This window comes from Oncorhynchus mykiss, chromosome 22, assembly GCF_057628025.1.
Source record: "Oncorhynchus mykiss isolate SJ-2025 chromosome 22, ASM5762802v1, whole genome shotgun sequence".
Lineage (NCBI taxonomy): Eukaryota > Metazoa > Chordata > Actinopteri > Salmoniformes > Salmonidae > Oncorhynchus > Oncorhynchus mykiss.
Genome location: NC_143043.1, coordinates 34,664,785 through 34,692,098, shown reverse-complemented (window position 1 = coordinate 34,692,098; position 27,314 = coordinate 34,664,785). Strand labels below are relative to the sequence as shown.

General features: G+C 41.4%; 2 protein-coding genes across 3 annotated transcripts in view; one reads left to right on the top strand and one right to left on the bottom strand.

The window, feature by feature from the left end:
- Positions 1-1,052: 1,052 nt before the first annotated feature.
- LOC110501708 (stress-associated endoplasmic reticulum protein family member 2) lies at positions 1,053-8,531 on the top strand. 2 transcript variants are annotated; one of them, XM_021579450.3, is made up of 3 exons: positions 1,053-1,240; positions 7,785-7,857; positions 8,061-8,531. In XM_021579450.3, the coding sequence occupies exons 1-3, from the start codon at positions 1,157-1,159 to the stop codon at positions 8,099-8,101; spliced, it is 198 nt and encodes a 65-aa protein (XP_021435125.1). In that variant the 5' UTR covers positions 1,053-1,156; the 3' UTR covers positions 8,102-8,531. The 2 variants fall into 2 exon arrangements, with proteins under 2 accessions (XP_021435125.1, XP_021435124.1); XM_021579449.3 differs by having other exon boundaries at positions 1,053-1,294.
- A 6,147-nt stretch (positions 8,532-14,678) lies between these two features.
- Positions 14,679-27,314, bottom strand: part of tsc22d1 (TSC22 domain family, member 1) — an 86,634-nt gene continuing 73,998 nt past the window's right edge. The window contains exons 2-3 of the mRNA XM_021579446.3: positions 17,645-17,696; positions 14,679-16,320 (exon numbers count right to left, since the gene is read on the bottom strand). Of these exons, the coding sequence (XP_021435121.2) occupies positions 16,045-16,320; positions 17,645-17,696 (328 nt within the window). The 3' untranslated portion in view covers positions 14,679-16,044. The remainder of the gene's footprint in view (positions 16,321-17,644; positions 17,697-27,314) is intronic.

The following is a 27,314-nucleotide window of genomic DNA, read 5'->3' as shown; positions in this document are numbered from 1 at the left end:
AGCCATCTACCCCCACTGAGTGGAGCTCCATAGAAGAAGCTTTGATCATATTACTCCAGTGCTAACCTCTCTACACTGGTCAGTTTCCCTCTCTCCACCAGGATTCTTTGTTGACCTTCTGGTTCCTTCATCCTGGACGAGCCCCCGGTGTTACCTTTCCTGCCTCGCCTCCAGACCACAGTCCAGACGGCTCAGGGGAGCCTTCACTTGCTAGCTCCAGGGCCAGAGCAATTCACGGATGCTTTGGGGTAATTCCCACCTTTGTGGATCTTATCCGCTGCTAATGACGAGTTAGTCTGGAGTTCCACTTAAGTAGTTAACATTTATTAAACTTGTACACCATGTGAGGTAGTCTGAATGACCAAATAAAATAGTGGGCAAACGGAGAAAAAAGCGCGTAGCTCAAAGTTTGGTTACATCTCCGCCACCACAACAACTGGGTCAAAAACTAAAGTTAAATTACTATGTTACCCATAACACACTTCGGTATTTTAAATCTGTACCCCTACCAACATAATCACATCTAAAGATATTATATAAATTTGTGAGTATTAAAAAAAACAGAAGCTGTTAGTTATGTGTTAGTTATAAGTGGTGGAGAGGGTTGAAATTCAGACTTAAACTATTCTGTATTTAAAATTTTTAAAAATAGGTCACTTAAATGTTTCTAACCTAATTTTGCATCATTTTCTAGACCACCATAGTCACTGTCCTGTACTGTATGTAAGGTTTGTCAAATAAACACATGATGCTCTTTCTCCAGACACCCCAGGCATGTGCAGCTCATAGGCAAGGCCCTGACAACAGCTTCTGTCTGAGAAAGGTAGAATAACTTAATAGACCACTGATTGTGCATTGGTGACAACTGAGACTACAGTTAAAAGTGTTTTTCTCTGGCAAATGGCATAACTATTAATCCATTACATTTTTCAACAATAAATAGTTTGACTAAATGGCTGGTTAGATTGAGAGGTGAGGCAGAAAAAAAAAACAGTTTAGCAGCGCGCGCGCGCCCACCTCCATGGAAGCGCACTTCCGTCCACGCGCACGTCAGCAGGTGCAGACAGAGAGAAGTGGGGTCTCGTGGCTTCATCATCACTGCATCAGAATAACGCCGGTATATAATACTTTTACATCAATATAACATTCTCAGAAGATGGTAGCAAAACAAAGGATCCGTATGGCAAACGAAAAGCACAGCAAAAACATCACGCAGAGAGGCAACGTTGCAAAGACCCTGGTGAGGCGACGCTTTTCTTCAGGCTGTGTGGGTTCCATCGTCAGACGAAAGGAGGTGCAAGCATGATGACACCGATTCAGTTAATCGTCACTTAGAATGGCATCATTTCAATAAATGTGACCCATCCATTTCATAATGATAAATTATTAATGGTGTATCTGATGTTATGTTTTGGCTCAACTTGGCTGTCGATAACGCTGCTCATCTCATCAGACTCAGCATGTCATATGATTCATTTTAAATCGTTCGGATCAATCACAAACCACAGGGCGCAATGAACGTGAGTTCAAGCCCTTCTCCATGTATTGTTATTCATGGACCATAGGTTAACGTGTTGGTATGTTGATCATTGATGGCTGTATGTTTCCTTTGTGGTCTGGTGGTCTTCATGCTCAAACCTGTGGTTTGCCACACGGTTTAAAGCCCGCGATTCTCCTGATCAATATTTTCTAAGAAATCAATGCCACGTAGATAACGGTCTAGATTGTCGATTTGGATGGTGTCATCATCTGGCTGTTCAGTCCATAAAGAGAGCCTGAGGTTGTTGATGAACTCTATGGTCCATCTCTATCCTGACTAGCTCCCCCCCACACACACACATACACACATACATGCATACATACACACATACATACATACATACATACATACATACGAACACACACAAAGGATGTATGACAGATGGTGATACTGATTTATTATGTAACCCTGGAATGTATGTTTCCCTTCCTGTTATGAATAGGTTACACTGTCCTGTATTAGTTTAGATAGAGATACTGTACACTTTTTAAATTGTGTGCTGTAATAGCCTATAGCCTTAGAGAAATGGGAGGTGTGAGTAATTTTACTACGTTGTCATTAGGGATGCACCGATAGGACATTTTTGGCTGATACAGATGTCCGATATTTTCCTTGCCATTTTCCTTGCCAAGAAAAAACCGATACCGATACCCGAAATGTAACATTTTAGTGCCCTTTTAATCATTCTAGTACAGTTAAATAGTTAACACACACATGGACGCAGCGGTCTAAGGCACTGCATCTCAGTGCAAGAGGCGTCACTATAGTCCCTGGTTTGAATCCAGGCTGTATCACATCCAGCCGTGATTGGGAGTCCCATAGGGTGGCGCACATTTGGCCCAACGTTGTCTGGGTTTGGCCAGGGTAGGCCGTCATTGTAAATAAGAATTTGTTCTTAACTGACTTGCCTTGTTAAATAAAGGTTACGCACACACACACACCCACACACCACACCACACTGACAAAAAAGTTATTTTGTTGTCATTTACGTATGTCCCCATTACCAGTAAAACATCATCAAAACCTATTTATTTCACTTACTTGCTGTTTCGTTGTTCATTTGTTCAGTCGTTTCAGTCTCAACCAGGATTTCATCATACATGTCAAGCAGTGAAGTTTCAGCTCTGTCTGTCCGTGGCCTCTCTTCCTCGGTGCTCACAGCTGTGTATGTAACATTTCACGTAAACCCTGTTTCTTGTCTGCATCGAAGTAGCGGTCCTTGTACCTAGCATCTAGCATGGTGCAAACACAGTAAAGAGGCTCAGAGAGAGTGCTACCAAATTGCTTGTTCACAGCCTCAAGTACTTTTGTAAGTTTTAACCCCCCGGTCTGTCGGCAGTTTGGTTGAGCAGGTGTTTCAGTGCCATGACAAAGGGTATCACGTCTGCTCCAGACGCAGTTGATGAGCTTTTCTCAAGTCAGTTATTCGAATGGCGCTAGGAGTGTGTCCATGTTTCCATGTTTCAAACATGTTCTCAAATGCCACTGAAATGGCAGCAGCGGCATGAGAACCAGCACATTATTGAGCAATACGTCTTTCCTCAGTATGAAATCCTCGTCGACCCACTGTGATGTCAGACTCAGCATGCTCATGGGGCTGACATCGCTGGTCCAAATGTCAGTCGTGAATCTAATAGCAGTGACGTCCATAGCAAGTAGCTCATGGATGTGCGTTTCAACAATACTGTGTAACTCCGGTAGGGCAACATCTGAAAAATAGTGTATGCCGGGGATCGACCAGTTGGCAAAAGCCAACATCATCCACGACAGAGGACGGTTGACTGTCAAGGGCAATGAATTCCATTATTTTGGCGTTAGTGGATTTCGCCTTCAAGTTGTCTCGCTGAAATTTTCTTACTCTTTTAAATGACTGCTCGACTTTAACTTGTTTAGTTGTTGGAAGTGTGCGCTTAGTATTTTTCTGCTTTTGTTCTGTGTAGCGCTGTATTTTCCGTGGCGTCATTACATCATCTACCTACGTTATATAGGTATGCACGCCATCTACCTACGTTATATAGGTATGCACATCATCTACCTACGTTATATAGGTATGCACGTAAGCTTTGATATCAGTTTTGCAGATCGGCATTAAACTAGACATTGGGCCAATTTTGGCATTTTTATTGAATATCGTCCGATTCCAATATGCTCACCGATATATTGTGCATCCCTAATTGTCATAACTGCTGAATATAAAGTTACAGTATTTGGTTCCCAATCTATCCACCCTCTAACATTCCTTTTAAGGCTGGCTGATTTGTTCTATTGGTGCTCCTTGAGATGCCTGCTTTTCTTCTGTCAACATTGAATTATGAAACTATACCAGAAATCTTTACCTGCCGTCAACATGACTGCATTGTGTAAGGTGACACTGTATGGAATAGCTAGCTCACTGTGGGATACAGGTTGTTGTCATTGTATGTATTAGAATGAAGGGGTTTACACTGTATATTCTAGATAGCTATTGTGTTTAGAGGTCGACCGATTATGATTTTTCAATGCCGATACCGATGCCGATTATTGGAGGACCAAAAAAGCCGATTTTTTTTTTTCTAAATGTATTTGTAATAATGACAATTACAACAATACTGAATGAACACTTATTTTAACTTAATATATATAATACATTAATCAAATCAATTTAGCCTCAAATAAATAATGAAACATGTTCAATTTGGTTTAAATAATGCAAAAACAAAGTGTTGGAGAAGAAAGTAAAAGTGCAATATGTGCTATGTAAGAAAGCTAACGTTTAAGTTTCTTGCTCAGAACATGAGAACATATGAAAGCTGGTGGTTCCTTTTAACATGAGTCTTCAATATTCCCAGGTAAGAAGTTTTAGGTTGTAGTTATTATAGGAATTATAGCACTATTTCTCTCTATACGATTTGTATTTCATATACCTTTGACTATTGGATGTTCTTATAGGCACTTTAGTATTGCCAGTGTAACAGTATAGCTTCCATCCCTCTCCTCGCCGCTACCTGGGCTCGAACCAGGAACACATCGACAACAGCCACCCTCGAAGCAGCGTTACCTATGCAGAGCAAGGGGAACAACTACTCCAAGTCTCAGAGCGAGTGACGTTTGAAACGCTATTAGCGCGCACCCCACTAACTAGCTAGCCATTTCACATCGGTTTCACCAGCCTCATCTCGGGAGTTGATAGGCTTGAAGTCATAAACAGCGCAATGCTTGAAGCATTGCGAAGAGCTGCTGGCAAAACGCACGAAAGTGCTGTTTGAATGAATGCTTACGAGCCTGCTGGTGTCTACCATCGCTCAGTCAGACTGCTCTATCAAATCATAGACTTAATTATAACATAATAACACACAGAAATGCGAGCCTTAGGTCATTAATATGGTTGAATCCGGAAACTGTCATTTCGAAAACAAGACGTTTATTCTTTCAGTGAAATACGGAACCGTTCCGTATTTTACCTAACTGATGGCATCCCTAAGTCTAAATATTGCTGTTACATTGCACAACCTTCAATGTTATGTCATAATTACGTACAATTCTGACTAATTAGTTCGCAATGAGCCAGGCGGCCCAAACTGTTGCATATACCCTGCAATGAACGCAGGAGAAGTGACACAATTTCACCTGGTTAATATTGCCTGCTAACCTGCTAATCTTTTAGCTAAATATGCAGGTTTAAAAATATATGCTTCTGTGTATTGATTTTAAGAAAGGCATTGGTGTTTATGGTTAGGTACACATTGGAGCAACGACAGTCCTTTTTCCGAATACGCACCGCATTGATTATATGCAACGCAGGACACGCTAGATAAACTAGTAATATCATCAACCATGTGTAGTTATAACTAGTGATTATGATCGATTAAGTTTAATGCTAGCTAGCAACTTACCTTGGCTTCTTACTGCATTCGCGTAACAGGCGGGCTCCTCGTGAGGCAGGTGGTTAGAGCGTTGGACTAGTTAACTGTAAGGTTGCAAGATTGAATCCCTGAGCTGACAAGGTAAAAATCTGTAGTTCTGCCCCTGAACAAGGCAGTTAACCCACCGTTCCTAGGCCGTCATTGATAATAAGAATGTGTTCTTAACTGACTTGCCTCGTTAAATAAAGTTGTAAAATAAAAAATACAAAATTTGGCGTCCAAAAATACAGATTTCCGATTGTTATGAAAACTTGAAATTGGCCCTAATTAATCGGTCGACCTCTAATTGTGTTATCCACAATAATACACACCACCATCAGTAAGCACATGAGTGCTGTCCAACTGTATGACATCACCCACACCAGACCTTGTAATAGCTTATGTTGGCGAGTCATGGGCTACAGGTCTAGACAGCCATGCTAACTCTGCATAACTCAGATTATTATTAGATCCACTCAGGCCTATTCTGGTGTGACTGTGTAAAAAACACCTACACAGTGATGAGGGCAGGGTTTAAAACCTGATCAGAAACTTGCCCTATTCAGCACTTAAGTGTAAGAGATAATAACATTGTAAGAACCTTCCTCTCTTGGTTGTTTGTTCAACCTGGTTGGTCTTCCTCCACCAAGTTCTGTTTCCTGCAGGGCCATATTCTGCCATGATTTGACCGCCCTTAAACAACGTCTGACCTTGATCGTCATACTAACTTTAACCTTATGTCCGACCTTGTGTTCGGTGTGTGTGGCCAACATTAACCAACATTTTGGGGTTTTAAACAACTAATTGACTGACATAGGTTCAATTATTTGAATTCCATTTTTTTATATGAGCGCAATGTGCACATTACACAGTTTCTCTAGAGATAAATCAGATCATGCCCAACTGTGAATTGTAGTTTCCAACAGGCCAATATTCTACATAGAAAACGTGGTAATTAACTACAATGACTGTATTCCATTGTGCGCCTACTGGCCAGTCTGTGGGCGAATTCATCATTGCAGCCGACTTTAAAGGCGAATTGAGACTGATTGATCTACAAATCATCTTGCATCCTAAATAACTACTCAATATTATTTGTAGATTAGTCAGTCTGTCACAATTTACCCATGATACACCACAGTTTTGAAGCTATCGAACGCGTCCCATGTGTTTCTTTTATGCCTGCTACATTCGGTTAATGTGGGGAAGACACGGAGAGAGAGGAATGTGGGATTGAGAGCTGTTGCTTTGCGAGGCGTCTACCTGAAAATGCATGATCTAAGTGATTGGTAGTTGGTATTCAGCAGTCATGAAAGTGTTCCTTATTTACTTTGAAGAACTACTAAAATAGAGATTTTGTCAGACATCATAGGCAGCCGCTCTATAGAGATGAGATGATGACTTGGAATTAAATAAAGTCATCAAATAAAACAAATGTAATAGACACAAAATAAATATTTTATTAAAGTAATGTGAATAACTGATGGTCAATAAGTGACAAGGAGTAAAGGTCAGATTTTCTACAGCAGTGTTGTGGCGAGTGTAGTGCGCTATTCCATTGTGTGCTGGAAAGGAAATGTAGCCAAGGAGGACTTAAACAACCTTGACAAAATCATCAAGAAAGCCAGTGCTACAATTGGCTGCAGACTGGAATCAATGCGGGACATGTTTATAAAAAGGCTGCAAGCAAAAACACACATGATCATGGACAATGACACACACCCACTCCACCCTAACGCAACACAGGAGGATAAGCTTCAGTAGCAGGTTCATCCTGCGCAGGAGTTCCACAGAGGTTTAGATGGCCATTTTTTACCCACAGCCATGAGGCTTTATAACGAGTGTAATTGATTAACAGTTTGATGTCTTCCTATTGTGAACAGTGTTTTTGCTTGTTTTTCCTCCTGAGTAAGATAGAAAACAGCACTTGAAATGGACTGTATTATTTTACAGATACTGAGGTGCATGTACTTTCATGTGTCAATGTCTTTTTTTAATGTGTCCGTCATTGTTACGTGTCCTGTCCTTGTAAGTTATTGATGATGCATGCCGTGATAAAACAATTTCCCAATTTGGGATTACTAAATGAATACCCTACTCAACCATCATGGGACTTTTATGAAATGTTTTACTCTGTGTTGTTACAGCATTCAACCCACATAGTGCATGTCATGTTTAAAACAATTATTGAAACAAATCGAAAACCATGATAATTTGTAATAATCGAAACTGAACCGACCTCAAATGGCACTAATTGCTCAGCACTAAAGACAACCCATATCACATAGTGAAGTTTTAATGACATTTGACCTATATGTCTCAGTGGTTGAACATTGTTGTTTTCTCTCCCCACTCCCTCTCAGCGACCTCAGGAGGAGAAGTACCCCGTGGGGCCGTGGCTCCTGGCTCTGTTCGTCTTCGTCGTCTGTGGATCAGGTAATGCCCAGATTCTGTGGAGATGTGTGAGAGAACTGTGGAAACTGATTCATTCAATGAGGAGTTCAACTTTATGTTTCACATTAGCCTTGATATTACTCACGTAGGGAACTAACCAGATTTCAGTTTCTCTTCAGTTCCTGCTCAGTGACTTCACCTGACTGGATGTTGTTCTGTGTAACAGCAGCCACTTTCTCTCTCAGCCATTTTTCAGATCATCCAGAGCATCAGGATGGGAATGTGATCCAGAGGCCCCACCAGACTCCCCTTTCCCCCTCACACCCCTTCACCAGACCTGGGGCTGCTCGCCACCCTACGTTCCTAACACCTCCAGGAGGCCCGACTCAGGACAGCTCTTTGTCCATCAGGGCAGGCCTGGGAGAGGAATGGACCACCCCCCTTCCCCCCTGCCATCCTCGATCACATTTACAGAGTTCCAGGGCAGGAAGATGAAAGCTTTTCTACTGACAGTTTGAACCACAACAACTGGCTGGATGAACCTTGTACAGTGTGTCTTATACCTGCTCATATGGGTGAGTGTATGTGTGTGTGAGAGAGTGTGTGCAGTCCAAGATGTGACTGGCTGCTGACGATGTGCCATACTGCTGTGTTTCTATATTTATCTGTGTTGCGTGAGAACCTTTTTTTAAATAAATGTGACTTTGTTTGGGAAATGTCTGGTTTCAGTTCCACTTTGGCTGCTCCTATCCCAGTGCATGTTGTCTGCAAATTAAGCCTGTTTACAGTGTGGTTAATTTGGGGATTCCTAGCTATTTGTTTCCTGGTGTGTGTACAGTACGTGTTATATACAGTGCAATCGGAACGTATTCAGACCCCTCGACTTTTTCCACATTGTTACGTTAGTCTTATTCTAAATTTTTTTTTTTTTTAAATCCTCAGCAATTGACACACAATACCCCATAATGACAAAGCGAAAATTGGTTTTAATAAATTTTTGCTAAATTAATTACAAATAAAAAACAGAAATACCTTATTTACAAAAGTATTCAGACCCTTTGCTGTGAGACTCGAAATTGAGCGCAAATGCAACCTGTTTCCATTTATCATCCATGAGATGTTTCTATAACTTGATTGGAGTCAACCTGTGGTAAATTCAATTGATTGAATATGATTTGGAAAGGCACACACTTGTCTATATAAGGCCGCACAGTTGACAGTGCATGCCAGAGCAAAAACCAAGCCATGAGATCGAAGGAATTGTCCATAGAGCTCTGAGACAGGATTGTGTCGAGGCACAGATCTGGGGAAGGGTACCAAAACAATGTTGCAGCATTGAAGGTCCCCAAGAACACAGTGGTCTCTAAATGAAAGAAGTTTGGAACTACCAAGACTCTTCCTAGAGCTGACCACCTGGCCAAACTGAGCAATCGGGGGAGAAGGGCCTTGGGCAGGGAGGTGACCAAGAACCTGATGGTCACCCTGACAGACCTTCAGAGTTCCTCTGTCGAAATGAGAGAACCTTCCAGAAAGACAACCATCTCTGCAGCACTCCACCAATCAGGCCTTTATGGTAGTGTGGCCAGACGGATGCCACTCCTCAGTAAAAGGCACATGACAACCCGCTTAGTTTGCCAAAAGGCACCTAAAGGACTCTCAGACCATGAGAAACAAGATTCTCTGGTCTGATAAAACCAAGATTGAACTCTTTGGCCTTAATGCCAAGCGTCATGTCTGGAGGAAACCTGGAAACCTTCACCCTTCGGTGAAGCATGGTGGTGGCAGCATAATGCTTTGGGGATGTTTTTCAGTGTCAGGGACTGGGAGACTAGTCAGGATTGAGGGAAAGATTAACGGAGCAAAGTGCAAAGAGATCCTTGATGAAAACCTGCTCCAGAGTGCTCAGGACCTCAGACTGGAATGAAGGTTCACCTTCGTACAGGACAACGACCCTAAGCACACAGCTAAGACAACGCAGGAGAGGCTTTGGAACAAGTCTCTGAATGTCCTTTAGTGGCCCAGCTAGAGCCCGGACTTGAACCCAATTGAACATCTCTGGAGAGACCTGAAAATAGCAGTGCAGCGGCTCTCCCCATCCAACCTGATAGAGCTTGAGAGGATCTGCAGAGAAGAATGGGAGAATCTCCCCAAATATAGGTGTGCCAAGCTTCTAGCATCATACGCAAGACGAATCTAGGCTATAATTGCTGCCAAAGGTCCTTCAACAAAGTACTGAGTAGAGGGTCTAAATACTTAATGTAAATGTGATATTTCAGTTTTGTATTAATACATTTGCTAAAATTTCTAAAAACCCGTTTTTGCTTTGTCATTATGGGGTATCGTGTGTAGATTGATGAGGGGGAAAAAACAACAATTGAAACAATTTTAGAATAAGGCTGTAACGTAACAAAATTTGGAAAAAGTCAAGGTGTCTGAATACTTTCCAAATGCACTGTAACTTATCATCATGGAACCACACCCTTGCGGAACGCAGGCGTCTAAATTCTAGGTGCTAAAGTACCATGACTAATTAGCAGGATTTAAATGTCATGCCCTTTCTCCAACTAACATACAGTATCTGTATGAAACGGGTATGTCTTATTACTCAGCTTCTCAACCTTATGTCTTCTTCTGGGGTGGAAGAAGTACCCAATTGTCATACTTGAGTAAAAGTATAGAAACCTTAATAAAAAATAGCTAAAGTAAAAGTGAGTCACCCAGTAAAATATCAGTTGAATACAAGTTTAAGTATTTGGTTTCAAATCAACTTTTGATACTTAAGTTTATGTCAATGCTAAAATATACTTAAGTATCAAAAGTAAAAGTATACATAATTTAAAATTCCTTAAATCAAGCAAGCCAGACGGCATAATTATCTATTTTTTAAATTTTAAATTATGGATAGCCAGGGGCACACGCCTACACTCAGACATATTTTACAAAGGAAGCGTTTGTGTATAGTGAGTCCGCCAGATCAGAAGCAGTAAGGATGACCAGGGATGTCCTCTTGATAATTGTGTGAATTTGACCATTTTCCTGTCCTGATAAGCATTAAAAATGTAACTAGTACTTTTGGATGTCAGGGAAAATGTATGGAGTAAAAAGTACATTATTTTCTTTAGGAATGTAGTGAAGTAAAATTTAAAACAGTACAGATACCCCCAAAAACTACTTAAGTAGTACTTTAAAGTATTTTTACTTAAGTACTTTACACAATTGGTCTCCCCAAACCATCCTACTTCAAGGCAAGTGGCAGATCTTCATTTGAATGGAATGCTGTTCAGTGAGGTGTGGACTTATACAATCGCTGTTTGTTCACATGAATCATCAGCCTGAGCAAGGCGCTTTTCATTCCCAGTTGTTCGGGAGTTGGGGTGATTTGTGGACCATGTAATCTATGCAGCTGCTAGCTAAGGCCGACCCTGGTGAAAAGCAGGAAGCAAGAAAGAGCTCAACCAATAGCTCGCAGTATACAGGCAGTGCAGCAGTCTGTTTCATATATTCTTCAGTGTACAGTAAGAAGATGTTGCTCGAGTCCAGACACTGATCTAAGGCCAGTTTTACATTTCCCCTCCATAATGGTTAAAGGGTAACTTCCTGAGTTGGCCTCGTTTTAGATTTGGTTCATGCTAGCGGCCATAACTGAATTCAAACATGAGTTGGTTTCGGGGTGTGGTTTGATGTGGGTGTCTTGTGTGTGTTCACAGCTGGGAATAGTTAACCAAATCATTTCGGCAATTAGCTTCAACCAGGCTGGTGTGTGACCGTGAAAAATGTTGGTTTGACTTTGGCAGGGTTGGGTAGGTTACTTTCTAAATGTAATCCGTTACAGTTACTAGTTACCTGTCCAAAATTGTAATCAGTAACGTAACATTTGGATTACTCAAACTCAGTAACAATCTGATTACATTTAGTTACTTTTAGATTACTTTCCACATAAGAAGCACTAGAAGACGACAAATATGTATGTTACTAAGTGAACAACATCTATTGCAGGATAAATCAATGTTAAAGTTAACTTAGCTGGCCATATATGGATGTTACATTTTAATTTATGAGTTGGTTATATAGACTTCTTCTAACCCGTCGCTTTCTACTACATATAACAACACAATTAAATTATATCTTTACAATAAAAACCAAAGATCTTCAAGAATAGGATTTGGAATATGGAAGCATAGATAGGCCAAATTATTTTACCTGAGCATAACCCCAAAACGAAGGACTTATTTGCCAATCCTACTCTGTTTATGATTTTGTTGTCATAGAGGACTGATTGGGCTCATTGCTTCGAGTTGAAAAATAAATGCTGCGCTCATGGAATGGCATGAGCTGAACACTACTGAAATTGTATATGTGAAATAATGATTTTACATGTGAAAAATGTATGCCATATGCTGCAGTTGCTATAGGCCTGTTGTTTACCTTTTTGTTGGTGACACTTTGATATCTTGATAATATGCAGCTATTTAAAGGGCAAATCCAGATGGAACAATAACAAAATGGGCGTCCCGCCTCTGAGGGATGGCCCTGGAGAAATGTAACCACTCTCAGATTAATTGACAGAGCTATGGATGCAAGGACTGACCATCCATGATATCAAAATGATTGTTTTAACCATGTTAGGCTATGCATTTACAATGTTGGAGAAACATTGGCGAAAAACAAGGTTATATTTTGGGTTCTCGTGGAGTGTGACAGTTCAACTAAGCACGAGGCATTTATAAGTTATATTCTTCAAGAATCAATGGATATATATACTGTATAAATAATTTATAAGTCCAAAAATGGATGTAGAGACTACAGATTGCCCCTTTAAATCTATGAAAAGCTTGCAATTTTGAGTATGTGTCCATTAGGCCTATGGATTCATTTATTTTATCAGCATGAATTAGATTGAGCAATAAAAGCCCCACTTTTATTCCATAGGCTGGGATCAGCACTATGCGGCTGTTGCAAGAGCACGTTTCACTGGCTGTGCACTGGTTTCAAAAACAATGATTGATAGGCAGCTTAAACTTCTTGAATTCAACCATTATTTGGTTCAAATACACATTTAGATGTGTGAACAGCCATCCAAAACAACCACAAATAGTTAAATGAGAGAACAGCAGTGTGATTCACATCAATGCGCTGTGTGGTTACAGTTGAAGTCGGAAGTTTACATACACTTAGGTTGGAGTCATTAAAACTTGTTTTTCAACCCCTCCACACATTTCTTGTTAACAAACTATAGTTTTGGCAAGTCGGTTAAGACATTTACTTTGTGCATGACAAGTAATTTTTCCAACAATTGTTTACAGACGGATTATTTCACTTGGCTTTAGAAGCTCCAGGTTTAAGTCAATCGGAGGTGTACCTGTGGATGTATTTCAAGGCCTATCTTCAAACTCAGTGCCTCTTTGCTTGACATCATGGGAAAATCCAAATGAATCAGCCAAGACCTCAGAAAAAAAATTGTAGACCTCCACAAGTCTGGTTCATCCTTGGGAGCAATTTCCAAACGCCTGAAGGTACCACGTTCATCTGTACAAACAACAGTACGCAAGTATAAAAACCATGGGACCACGCAGCCGTCATACAACTCAAGAAGGAGACGCGTTCTGTCTCTTAGAGATGAACGTACTTTGGTGCGAAAAGTGCAATCAATCCCAGAACAGCAGCAAAGGACCTTGTGAAGATGCTGGAAGAAACAGGTACAAAACTATCTAAATCCACAGTAAAATGAGACCTATATCGACACAACCTGAAAGGCCGCTCAGCAAGGAAGAAGCCACTGCTCCAAAATACTTATTTTCCACCATAATTTGCAAATAAATTCATAAAAAATCCTACAATGTGATTTTCTGGATTTTTTTTCTCATTTTGGTCTGTCATAATTGAAGTGTACTTATCATGAAAATTACAGGCCTCTCATCTTTTTAAGTGGGAGAACTTGTACAATTGGTGGCTGACTAAATCTTTTTTTGCCCCACTGTATAGCCGTATCGCAGTAGACTACTGCATAATCTTTGGATGCTGACAGCAGTCACACGATTGGAAGACATAGCTTGGACTGTAGCCTACAAAAGCCTATTCTTTCTCTTTTCCCGCAAATGATCAAACACATTTGGTGTCATCATAGTTGTCTCTGACTTGTGGTCAGGCTCGCAAACATCCTTTATGAATTTAAAAGTAATCCTCTCAGTACTCATCTAGGTTTTCAAAAGTATCTGGAATCTGATTACAATATTTTTGCTGGTAACAGATTACAGTTCCTGTTTTTTTGTAAACCTTTACATGTAAGGCTTTACAAAAACACAGTAACTGTTATCCATAACCAGCAAAAATATCCAACCCTGGACTTTAGGTAGCCCCTCTCTAGGGATAGTTAGGGGCCGTCAATACATTACACAATGTAAAATGGGACAATATTTTCATGTTGCACATCTTTTAGTTGTTTCATTAAACACTTTCAATATTTGGATAAGAATTTCTACTATTTATAGTTGGTTTGATGTTTGTAAGTCATTGAAATTTGGAGATATTGACCTTTTAAAATATTGTAACTTGTGTCATTTACTGCTGGTTCCTAACTAGACCCATAGGGATATCGAATGTCCAACCAAATTGACCATGGGCATTACCATCGGCTGCGCTCCTAATTGATTACTTGGGTGCTGCAAGCTGTGGGCAGGAACAAAATAAACTCACAAAAAACTGTTACGCCACCTTTCATTTCGTGGCAAAAATATTTCTATCCTCTCGCAAATCTCACGAGACAGACTTTGACAAAAAATATCCTACGGATTCAAAATTATTTAAACTACATATCTATTTAACCATAGAAGCATGAATCGCAAGAAGAGACATGAACAAGTGGATTCTGATTCCTTTAACATTTTTATTGAAAGTTGTGAAGTGCAACTGTAATTGTGTTATGTATGTTTACAATACCTCATCTGGTTTGAGGAAACATGCACAGAACATGAGCTTACAACTTATACATAGAATGCAAAAAATCTATTTGTTTTTCTTTATGATATTCAGAGTACGGTGTTTGTTAAGTTAAAGAGTTGATCAGGAAGTACTTCACTGTCAAAAAATGAAAACAAATGAAAAATTCACGAGGGGTGCAATACTTCAAATAATTTCAAGTGAACAATGGTCTACAGTAACCGTTAATGTTGTAACCCAGGAAATGAATAGTGGATACAGTCGTCTGTCTGTTAAATAACCACCACAGCTCGCCATACTCCTGAATTACAGCATTATAAAGAGACTGCACAAATCTTCAGGCCAGCCCATTACTAGCTCCCTCTTCATTTGTACTTCACCTACATAGCATCTGGTCTTCTCTCCTTATATCACTATATTACACAGTACTTACACTAAATATACAGAGATATACATCATGTGGAAAGGCCATCAACTCATCTTTGAAAATGCAGCTTAGCCTAACATCTTAACCCCTCAGCTTCATTACATGAATAGAGAATCCACCAAGATAACAGGGTGCAAGGCTGAAAGGCTCAAACTTAAATACAGGGAAAAACTCTCAGTATCACCATCCTTCCTCTAATAAGCAAATGTAGGCTACAACTCCCTTCAACCTCACAGTTAAAATGATGACGTCAATGGAAGTGTTGTGTTCTCCCTCTAGACCTCCTCTCGACCCATGCCAGATGGGGACTATTACACGATGATAAATCCTCACTGATTATTGAAGTTGTCACAATGAGAGATGCTCTATTCTCCGTCTGTCCCTCTCTGTATCGCGCAGGAAAAAAAGAGAACAGCTGCATTTATTTACATTATTAGGATTCAGCGAAGCATGGTGACTCCCATCACTATCTCCCTCCCTCCATTGTTACCACTGAAGTCGACATCACCTGAAATACATTGATACAGGCACAGTGATTCTTTGAGTCATGTTCACTTTTTTGTTTGTTAAGTTTTTCTTCCATGTATTTTTGGGCAATGTTCATTCTCCTATAACAGCCTCCTTTTCTCCTCTCATGGGCAGATTGTCTTTGATAGTGTGTTTTAAAGCGCCTTGAAACGACGACACCACTCGCCGCCGCTCCGAGTTAAATATGTGCAAATTCTTGTCTTAACAGCGTAGCCTCCTGCAGTGGAGGCCTGGTTGTTCTGCAGTGTTAGAACAGAATATGTCTGAGGACAGTCAGTCAGACCCTGGTTGGTTGATAGGTTGCTTCATCCACCCCTCTCCCGGGGTAGGCGGTGATGCTATGCGGAGGGTCCAGAGTTGTGTGAGGTTGGCTGCAGTTGGGTTGGGGGTAGGGCTGGTGCCTGGGTCTGGGTCGGTGGCTGTGTGGAGGTGGGAGGGGAGCCTGCCTGGGTCTGAGCCTGGAATTGAGCCATCTGCTCTGGGCTGGCCAGGGTCTTTAGAAGGCTGTTCTCCTGCTCAAGCTGCGAGTTCCTCTCAATCAGCTCCTTGATCTGCTCCTTCAGAACCTCCACTTCCTCCCTCACTGCGTACATCAGGTGGCTCTTCACCAGGTCCTGAAGGCACAGAGAGGAACAGAAAACACAGTTTAACATGGCAATAATTACAGATACAAAAAAAATACAAAGGCTGTATGGCTCAGTTGGTAGGGAATGGCACTTTATAACACCAGGATTGTGGGTTTGATTCCTGAAGCCACCCATTAATGAAATGCATAATGTGACCATAATTAATAACAAAAAAACTATTTTAAGTTTGTGTTGTGTTTTTCAAATGACCTTAAACATATATCATACTCTTGATATGATGATACAAATGTAAGCATTGCATTACTGCTGGCCTTTCTATGAGAATTACTATGTAATACTATGTAACATATATTGTGTATTATTGTAGCTAGCTTCTGTGGTCTGTTTTAATATAAGAAGTGAGTCTGATGTTAACACAATCTGTTGAACATGTGGTGAAAATCAAAAGAAAGATTATGTAGATTATAAGACCAATAGTCCTAGGGTCTAACCCTCCCCTTCCTCTGAAACCAGGACGCAACGTCACCAAACACACAAAATGGCCGGCCCACATATAGGCTTTAGCCAATCGGAGGCCGCGATATTTATACCCAGGCGTCAAAGACTTTGTTTGCCTAGCAACAACGGCAAGCCAAGCACGGGATGGCGTGAGAGAGAGAGAGCGTCCTCAGCAGGCGGGGATCTAGGGACAATAAAATACTAGAACCATGAGGAACTGAAAATAAAAGTCTGCACGCACGCTCATCTCCCTGTCAACGAGTTTATTCAAATAAATGGTAGCTTCAGGTAGAAATCGAAACTGAATGTTTTACAGAACTGAATCCTTACTACAGATTACACAAATTTAAATAAAGCCATTGTGCTACCACGGTAAACTGGATGGTAAAAGTGCATGTCATATTGAGACGACTTTCAATGATGATACCTGGCTAACGTTAATGCCCCCATAGATACACTTTGGCAAACGACGTATTAAACTGACGTCAAGGCACATAACACCATATGCTGCTACATAGTTGCCAGAGCATCAAGGTATTCACGAGCCATCATCTATGTAACAACGCCAAAAAAGTGGATACAAAGAAACGAGGAAATCAAGAGCGACATGTTTCAACTGCAGTAGTAGGCATTTTGCAAAGATAACCAGCAATACGTCTGTATTTTGCGTGACTTCCCAGTTCTGCTCGGTTAAGTGGTTATGTAATCCATTCATTAAACTGACTGATGCAACGTTTTCTTCTGAACTGATCATTCTCCGCATGTGTTCTTCGACATACGTTATATATGCATGTGATTTATGTAGTATAGATCGCAGACAAAAAAGGTGAGTTAATATAATATATCAACTTACCATAGCCTGTTCGATTTTGTTGTCGATGGCCACCACACTGGCTCCTGACGAACTGGAAGAATGAAAATAAAAATGTCTTAACACACTGCATCGGTAAGAATTAATGATTAAAAGGTAGGCATACTGTCGATGTTGCAGATCTAATACCAGCTATTTCAATACACAGTGGAATACAGTATAAATATCCTTATACAGGTGACCACTTCCGCTAAAGACCATTCTGGAGTGGTGTACTGAATGAAGTGTTCTGGGTGTACTGAAATGACCGTAGACAATATTCCTCCCAAATAATAAGAATATGTTATTTCATTGTCATCCATGTAAAAATTAACCATGGGTGGTGTACACATTTAAGGAACAGCATCTCCCGAGCCAACAGTAAGCGAAGCCAACCCAGTAATGCATCATGACGACAAGTCACATTTTCTCTTACTGAACCCAATAAAAAAATGGCAGCATCATTAGGCTATACTTGTATTTCAATGATAATAGATTGATAATAGATTGACTCCGTGTATAAACGAAGGTTTCTTTCAGCCTACAGACTATATAAACTGCCCACACTAAGCATCCTCCTTGCAGCAAGTCATAGATATATTTACCTATTGTCGAGCCTGACAGGCGAACTATCCGCGCTCAGCAACGAAGATAAAAACGAAATAGAAAAATTCCTTAACTGGCAAACACCGAGATCCATCGCCACTGTTGTATAGCACGGAGTATTCATGCTATATCACAGATAAACTAAGCTTTAACCAACGGAAACCTCGATGATTATCGTGTATCACATTCTCTACTTCCGTGGTTCGGAGAGGCGGTATTAGGCACTTTGTGTCCCGTCAGAAAATCATCCTATCCCGGGGAGCCTGTACATCTTCCGCTGCACCACAAAGAATATCCAAGGTCAGTTCATCGCAGCAGAAAATCTGCAGCCTGGGACATTTGCATAATTTATCTAAGAAAAACAGGGCTCCGATGCTCCCATTGGTGGAGAGATACTGATATTAGCATAATCTATGTAGGAACGCCCCTACCTGAGGCTCAGCCGATACATTATCATAAATTATTCAGAGATGCGCCCTCACCCGCCGAAACTGGGAAAAACCGGATGAGATGAGGAGGAACACAACAGTCCCTCCAAGACACAAAGGGATGTTTACTTGTCGAGAATTATGCTACCAACAATTGGCTGAATACCATGAATGACTGGCAGCCACAACACGAGAAAGGTGAAAATGAACGGATGTATTTTGTGCATTACAACAACCAAAATGACTAAACCAATAAACAAAATCTAAAGAATGCATTCACATATAGTAGAAAATAACCTTTCAAGACCCTTGCAGGTGCAAAAACAAAACACTTCAATGTTAACATACCACCCCCTGGCGGTTACTATGAGAACAAGAGTCCCACACAAGACAAGGATCAAATCAAATTGTCACATACGCTGAATACAACAGGTGTAGACTTTACTGTGAAATGGTTACTCGTGAGCCCTTTCCCAACAATGCAGAGTTAAAATGTATGAAAAGGATAACACTCCAGTGACAGACAGGGTTTACTCCAACCATTAAGAAAATACCCAATAACAACAAGTGAACAGATTCATTCAGATCTCTTCCATCACAAGTTGTGTATGTGTGCCTGGGACACAGGATTGCCAGACAGACTATAGATGAGTCAGACACTAACCAAATTCACGTGAGGGAAGCCCTCCATCCATCATGCCTCAAATTACTGAGACAAGCCAGAGACGCATGTGCTACATTTTTTAGTGCTTCAGAAATTAGGAGAAGAGATGTCGTGCGTCAGTCTCCAAACAAAAACAATGTAGCCTCACAAAAGACCTATTGACTGTGAGCAAAACACTAAGAAGTGGGTAAGTGACTTGACTGGCAAGATGGATAGTGGATCATTTTATAAATGTTCTGGAAAAGACAATGCTAGAAAAACTTAGAAACTGAACCAGTGTTTTCCAACATCTCATTGAGCACCCCGAGCCTGTACACTTATTTTCTGTATTCCAGAACTAGCAAAGTTGATCCAAAGTGGTCACCTAATCGTCAATCACATCATTCGATAAATTAGCCATGTACAATTCATCACAGGGTTTTTTTATGGTACAAAAAGGGGCTTAGTGTGGCAGGGGGGTGGCTGAATTTTACAGAACATTTCTCTATGGAGCTGAGACACATGTTTTCAGTTTTAAAGCACATTACCTGCAATTCTACACATTTTGCCATACAGCTGAGAGAAAATGTTTCAATTTTAAAACATTTCATGCAATTCTACAAATGGAGCCGAGAGAACATTTTTCAGTTTTAAATCAAATTTCTGTTTCTTTGCTCACTTCCTCGTATTTACAGACTCAGGAACTATGTTATAGGCTAGTGCCTGTGGCTTCTCCCTGACCCCAAGCTATAGCTAGTCTTTAGATATTTTCAGTCTGAAGTAAGAGATGTCCATTAACTCAATTAAGGGGTTGGTTTTAAATAGCACTTGTTCAGATGCTCCAAGCACTTTTTATTGTATGGGGCAAAAAAACACCTCAGTGTAGCAAGCAACTGGGTGATGTCATGGTAGCTATAATACAACTGGTTGTTTGGATCCTGGATGCTGATTGGACAAGCAGCGTTTCAAGCCGTGGTGTATTGGCCATCACAGACACACCTATGCCTGCTAACAGTTCCATCTGAAAATTATCACTGCGCCTCTATAAGAATATCATGTTAATGTTGCTGTCTGAATCATCTCTTGTATTTATCTCAACTTCCACATTATTTCCCCTTGCTTCCAGCCTAGCATTTAGGTTGGTACAGCGGGGTTAATATAAGCCACGCTATCTGCCTGTCCGACCTCGGGAAACAATGTTTCACTTTTGAATTTAGATCTCTGTAGTACCATACATGGAGTGAACGGTGCCAGACAACTTTTTCTGAGCCAATGGAAATTACACATCGTCATTATCATGGGACATATCCAAATAAATGCCAAAAGAAAAAAAAACTCAAACGGAAATGCAGCTAGTGTATACCGACATCCCAGGCTCAATTTTTGACGTGACTGAGTTAGCGGAATTGGTCTGGCTAGCGAGCAAGTGACAAGAACGATATCCAGCCTGCATACCATTTTGTTCAGAACGGACGACCAGTCTTTTTGCAAAGCAACTATGCAAAAAGAATTAGCGACTGGGTCGCATCTGTATCAACATGACCAAGAACAACTAAGGACCAGATTTATGCCCGTACTATATCTTCTGGTGAAGGAATTAAACGTTATTAGCTAATTTACTTATCAAATTAACATTTTGATGAAAATATGCAATTCATTGTAATTGAATATGTTGGGTAACAGTTCTATAAAAGCAATAAGGCCATCACGTTGGGCTGAATAACATCATTTACCTGGGATTGTATTGATGATACAGCATTGTCGCTTGTGCCTTATTACTTAATTTTACGCCAGAGAAAGCTCATCACACATCAGCCATCATAGGATAATATCTGTTCAGCGCTGCTGATACAGTGGATTCTTAACGACAGCAAACTACAGATAGAAATATACACTCAGTGGCCAGTTTATTAGGTACACCACCCCGTTCACAAAAATGGTTCTCTCCTACCTATAGTGAGTCACTATATAAAGTAGGCCGACAGGTATTGATGCAATTCAGTTATTGTTCGATTGAACGTTAGAATGGGAAAAACGAGTGACTTAAGCAACTTTGAGCGTTTTATAATTGTTGGTGCCAGGCGGGCCGAATCCAGCATCTCTCAGAAACAACCGGTCTCCTGGGCTTTTCACGCACAACAGTGTCTCGGATTTACAAACAACAAACATCCTGTCAGCGGCAATCCTGTGGGCAAAAACAGCAAGTTGATGAGAGGTCGAAGGACAATGGCAAGAATCGTGCAAGCCACAAACAGGCAAATAACGGCACAGTACAACAGTAGTGTGCAGAACGGCATCTCAGGAAACACACCACTGGTCAGTCTTTGTCATGGATGGGCTATTGCGGCAGACAACCACACTGGGTTCAACTCCTATCAGCTAAAAACAAGAAGAAGCTGCTCCAGTGGGCACGTGATCACCAACACTGGACAATTGAGTGGAAAAACATTGCCTGGTCCGATGAATCCCGGTTCTTGTTGCGTCGGGATTTGACGTAAGCAGTATGATTCAATGGCCCCATCCGGCCTGGTGTCAATGATACAGGCTGGTGGCAGTGGCATGGGGAATGTTTTCCTGGCGCACGTTAGGCCCCTGGATACCAATTGAGCAACATTTCCATGCCCCAAAGAATTCAGGCTGTGTTGGAGGAAAAGGTGGGTTCGACCTGGTACTAGATGGGTGTACCTCAAACTGGCCACTGAGTGCAAGTCAAATAAATATACTTTTTCTTGTTATATAACTTCAGTACTAGGATGTACAGAATACACATGGACATGCCTTGCTCATCACAGAAGTTACAGTAAAGGCCTAAAGGTTGTCTTTAAATATGACATTTGTGGTAATCCATCTACAGTAACTGTCAGTAAAATAGCCTGGAGTTAGTCAAAGAAAAAGCTTCTGTTCTTTGGCTAAAAGTTTTGTCTGAAAAAATGATTGAGTGAACCATACAACGGTAATGTAGAAATCCTAGTTTCTATATTCATTTGAATGCAAACCAAACTATAAAACGACAATGATGTGGATGAGCATTATGGCTGGCCTACATATGTGCAGCAGACAAGGACTTCAAGGCTTGAGTGTTGCCATCTTAACACTACACGGGGGGGAAGAATAATTAAGTAATTTTCCCAACAATTGTTTACAGATTATTTCACTTATAATTCACTGTATCACAATTCCAGTGGGTCAGAAGTTTACATACACTAAGTTAACTGTGCCTTTAAACAGCTTGGAAAATTCCAGAAAATGATGTCATGGCTTTAGAAGCTTCTGATAGACTAATTTACAGCATTTCAGTCAAATGGAGGTGTACCTGTGGATGTATTTCAAGTCCTACTTTGAAACTCAGTGCCTCTTTGCTTGACATCATGGGAAAATCAAAAGACATCAGCAAAGACCTCAGATTTTTTTTGTAGACCTCCACAAGTCTGGTTCATCCTTGGGAGCAATTTCCAAATGCCTGAAGGTACCACGTTCATCTGTACAAACAATAGTACGCAAGTATAAACACCATGGGACCACGCAGCCGTCACACCGCTCAGGAAGTAGACGCGTTCTGTCTCCTAGAGATGAACGTACTTTGGTGCGAAAAGTCCAATCAATCCCAGAACAACAGCAAATAACCATGTGAAGTTGCTGGAGGAATCAGGTACAACAGTATCTAGGGACTGGTGCACTTCACAAAATAGATGGCGTCATGATGCAGGAAAATTATGTGGATATATTGAAGCAATGTCTCAAGACATCAGTGAGGAAGTTAAAGCTTGGTCGCAAATGGGTCTTCCAAATGGACAATGACCCCAAGCATACTTCCAAAGCTGTGGAAAATTGGCTTAAGGACAACAAAGTCAAGGTATTGAAGTGGCCATGACAAAGCCCTGACCTCAATCCTATAAAACATTTGTGGGCAGAACTGAAAAAGTGTGTGCGAGCACACTGACTCAGTTACACCAGCTCTGTCAGGAGGAATGGGCCAAAATTCACCCAACTTATTGTGAGAAGCTTGCGGAAGGCTACCCGAAACGTTTGACACAAGCTAAACAATTTAAAGACAATGCTACCAAATACTAATTGAGTGTATGTAAACTTCTGACCCACTGGGAATGTGATGAAAGAAATAAAAGCTGAAATAAATCACTATTATTCTGACATTTCACATTCTTAAAATAAAGTGGTGATCCTAACTGACCTAAGACAGGGATTTTTTACTAGGATTAAATGTCAGGAATTGTGAAAACTGAGTTTACATGTTTTTGTCTAAGGTGTATGTAAACTTCCGACTTCAACTGTACCTCAAAAACACACATTACCCTACATGCAACCATAACACTTCTCAAACATAGATTCTATTCACACCTCAACCCAACCCACATCTTACATTCCACACACAAGAAATCTGACCTCGCTGTGTATAGGCTGAGCTGGGGTGATTTATGCGTGCCCTCTTTTTCACACCCTACCTGGGAGGAAAGGAGGGAGACAGGAAAGGTGGGGTTCAGGGAGGGAAAGAGGGAGGAGGCTGCTGTTGAAGAATGGTCAATCCTTTCAGCAGGGTGTAGCGATTAATACCAGAGACACAGAGTTACAGGCACACTAGAGCCAGAGCCTTGCACACAGAGAATAGAATGTAGGGTAGTATGGTTTCATAGGAAAGACAACGGCTCAAGTGTAAACACACCTGAGCCGTTGTCTTTCCTATGAAACCATACGGTTTTGTCACAGGAGGTGGTGTAATATCATCACAGGATATTAAAAGGTCAAATACAGCAATTTTGATCTCAATATCAAATAATTTTTAGCAAAGAGCAACTTTTAAGCAATAATGTTACTAGTACTTTCTGGGAGTGGTCTGGAGGAGAATAGTGAAAACTAGCTGTTGGCAAAGGGGTTTGGAACACTCTTTGTTCTTTGGTCTATTATTAACTAATTAACCCTGGCCAAAACTCCATCCCACCATAGTACATTATCATTTTAACAGTATTATTTCAACCCCAGTGTGGAAATATATTTAAAGAACACAGGACAATCAAGTTTTTGACTGCACTAAGATCCAATACTAAATGTACAAAATAGGCTACTACATAGTAAGGCCACCATTTCATCCAGTTATTCACATCACATTTTATGTCACATGTGACAAATTAGTGAAATGCTTACTTACAAGCCCTTAAACCAACAACGCAGTTTTAAGAAAATACCTAAAACAAATATTTAAAGAGGAGCAGTAATATAACAATAGCGGGGCTATATACAGTGGGTAATAGTACAGGGTTGATGTGTGGGGACACCAGTGTCGAGGTAATTGAGGTAATAAACTCAGCCAAAAAAGAGACGTCCCTTTTTCAGGACCCTGTCTTTCAAAGATAATTTGTAAAAATCCAAATAACTTCACAGATCCCCATTGTAAAGGGTTTAAACACTGTTTTCCATGCTTGTTCAATGAACCATAAACAATTCATGAACATGCACCTGTGGAACGGTCGTCAAGACACCACAGCTTACAGACGGTAGGCAATTAAGGTCACAGTTATGAAAACAAAAGACACTAAAGAAGCCTTTCTACTGACTCTGAAAAACACCAAGACAAAGACAGATGCCCAGAGACCCTGCTCATCTGCGTGAACGTGCCTTAGGAATGCTGCAAGGAGGCATGAGTACTGCAGATGTGGCCAGGGCAATAAATTGAAATGTCCGTACTGTGGTACGCCTAAGACAGCGCTACAGGGAGACAGCACAGACAGCTAATCGTCCTCGCAGTGGCAGACCACATGTAACAACACCTGCACAGGATCGGTACATCCAAACATCATACCTGCGGGACAGGTACAGGATGGCAACAACAACTGCCCGAGTTACACCAGGAACACACAATCCCTCCATCAGTGCTCAGACTGTCCGCAATAGGTTGAGAGAGGCTAGACTGAAGGCTTGTAGGCCTGTTGTAAGGCAGGTTCTCACCAGACATCACCAGCAACAATGTAGCCTGTGGGCACAAACCCACCGTCGCTGGACAAGACAGGACTGGCAAAAAGTGCTGTTCACTGATGAGTCACGGTTTTGTCACACTAGGGGTGATGGTCGGATTCGTGTTTATCATCGAAGGAATGAGCGTTACACTGAGGCCTGTACTCTGGAGCGAGATCGATTTGGAGGTGGAGGGTCCGTCATGGTCTGGGGCGGTGTGTCAAAGCATCATCGAACTGAGCTTGTTGTCATTGCAGGCAATCTCAACGCTGTGCATTACAGGGAAGACATCCTCTTCCTTCATGTGGTATCCTTCCTGCAGGATCATCCTGACATGACCCTCCAGCATGACAATGCCTCAAAGCTTTCTCTGATAGTATTGTTGTTTGTTCTTTTTCTTGCACGAAACCTGAAAGGTTCCTTCAGATAATTTACTGCTCGTTCTGTGCGTGATTTCCTGCAAGACAGGAATGTCAGTGTTCTGCCAGGGCCAGCAAAGAGCCAATATCTCAATACCATTGAGCACATCTGGGACCTGTTGGCTTGGAGGGTGAGGGCTAGGGCCATTCCCCCTAGAAATGTCTGGAAACTTGCAGGTGCCTTGGTGTAAGAGCGGGGTAACATCTCACAGCAAGAACTGGCAAATCTGGTGCAGTCCATGAGGAGGAGATGCACTGCAGTACTTAATGCAGCTTAACCAGATACTGACTGTTACTTTTGATTTTGACCCCCACTTTGTTCAGGGACACATTATTCCATTTCTGTTAGTCACATGGCTGTGGAACTTGTTCAGTTTATGTCTCAGGTGTTGAATCTTATGTTTATATAAATATTTACACATTAAGTTTGCTGAAAATAAACGCAGTTGACAGTGGGAGGATGTTACCTTTTGTTGCTATTAAAGTGACTATGCATAGGTAATAACAGAGGAGCAGCAGCGTGGGGGGGGGGCAATGCAAATAGTCTGGGTAGCCATTTGGCTAGATGTTCAGGGGTCTTATGGCTTGGGGATAGAAGCTGTTTAGAAGCCCCTTGGCCCTAGACTTGGCGCTCCGGTACCGCTTGACGTGTGGAAGCAGAGAGAACAGTCTATGACTAGGGTGGCTGGAGTCTGACAATTTTTAGGGCCTTCCTCTGACACTGCCTGGTATAGAGGTCCTGGATGGCAGGAAGCTTGGCCACGGTAATGTACTGGGCCGTTCGCACTACCCTCTGTAGTGCCTTGCGGTCGTAGGCCGAGCAGTTGCCATACCAGGCAGTGATGCAACCCGTCAGGATGCTCTCGATGGTGCAGGTGTAAAACATTTTGAGGATCTGAGGACCCATGCCAAATCCTTTCAGTCTCCTGAGGGGGAATATATTTTGTTGTGCCCTCTTCAGTCATAGGAAAGGCGTTCATCTTTACACACAATTCACAAAACCTTATCTAGTTCTGCAGAACTTGGCTTGTGGTTAGCCTGAGGTGCTCAGTACTGTACTGAGTCCATCGATCCTAATTACAGCAGCACTGTTCCCACTGAGGCCCTACAGCTCAGTAAGAGGCTCAGTGCGCTGTTCTCTCTTCCTGTCCTCTTTGACTGGAGGTGGCTTTAACCTATTACACAGACTCAAATATATACCTGGAAGTGCTCAGCCTGACCTCAGTCCACACACACACACAGCGACCAAAGCTACTTAGCCCTGAGCTATACTGGGCTCCATTCATAAAGCACTAAGGCCATACTAGGACAGGCTTCCAGGAAGCTGTGCTTAACCAATGTTCTGTTCCCTCTCAGTGTCACTGACCTGTAGGTCCCTAGCCAATGACAAGCAACATATAACGGAGATCGGCGGTGACTACCTGGTCAACAGCATTTTCCAATCACAGAAGTGCTTTTTTCTACCTGGGGCAGCAGGTAGCCTAGTGGTTAGAGTGTTGGGCCGGAAAGGTTGCTGGATCGAATCCCTGAGCAGACAAGATAAAAATCTGTCGTTCTGCCCCTGAACAAGGCAGTTAACTCACTGTTCCCTGGTAGGTCACCACTGTAAATAA

What these genes read in the sequence shown, in the direction of transcription:
- LOC110501708 (XM_021579449.3), top strand. Translation starts at nt 1,157, where the DNA reads ATGGTAGCAAAACAAAGGATCCGTATGGCAAACGAAAAGCACAGCAAA. An exon ending in CCATCGTCAGACGAAAGGAG is followed by an intron (nt 1,295 to 7,784) that starts GTGCAAGCATGA and finishes ACTCCCTCTCAG; the next exon opens with CGACCTCAGGAGGAGAAGTA. An exon ending in CTTCGTCGTCTGTGGATCAG is followed by an intron (nt 7,858 to 8,060) that starts GTAATGCCCAGA and finishes TTTCTCTCTCAG; the next exon opens with CCATTTTTCAGATCATCCAG.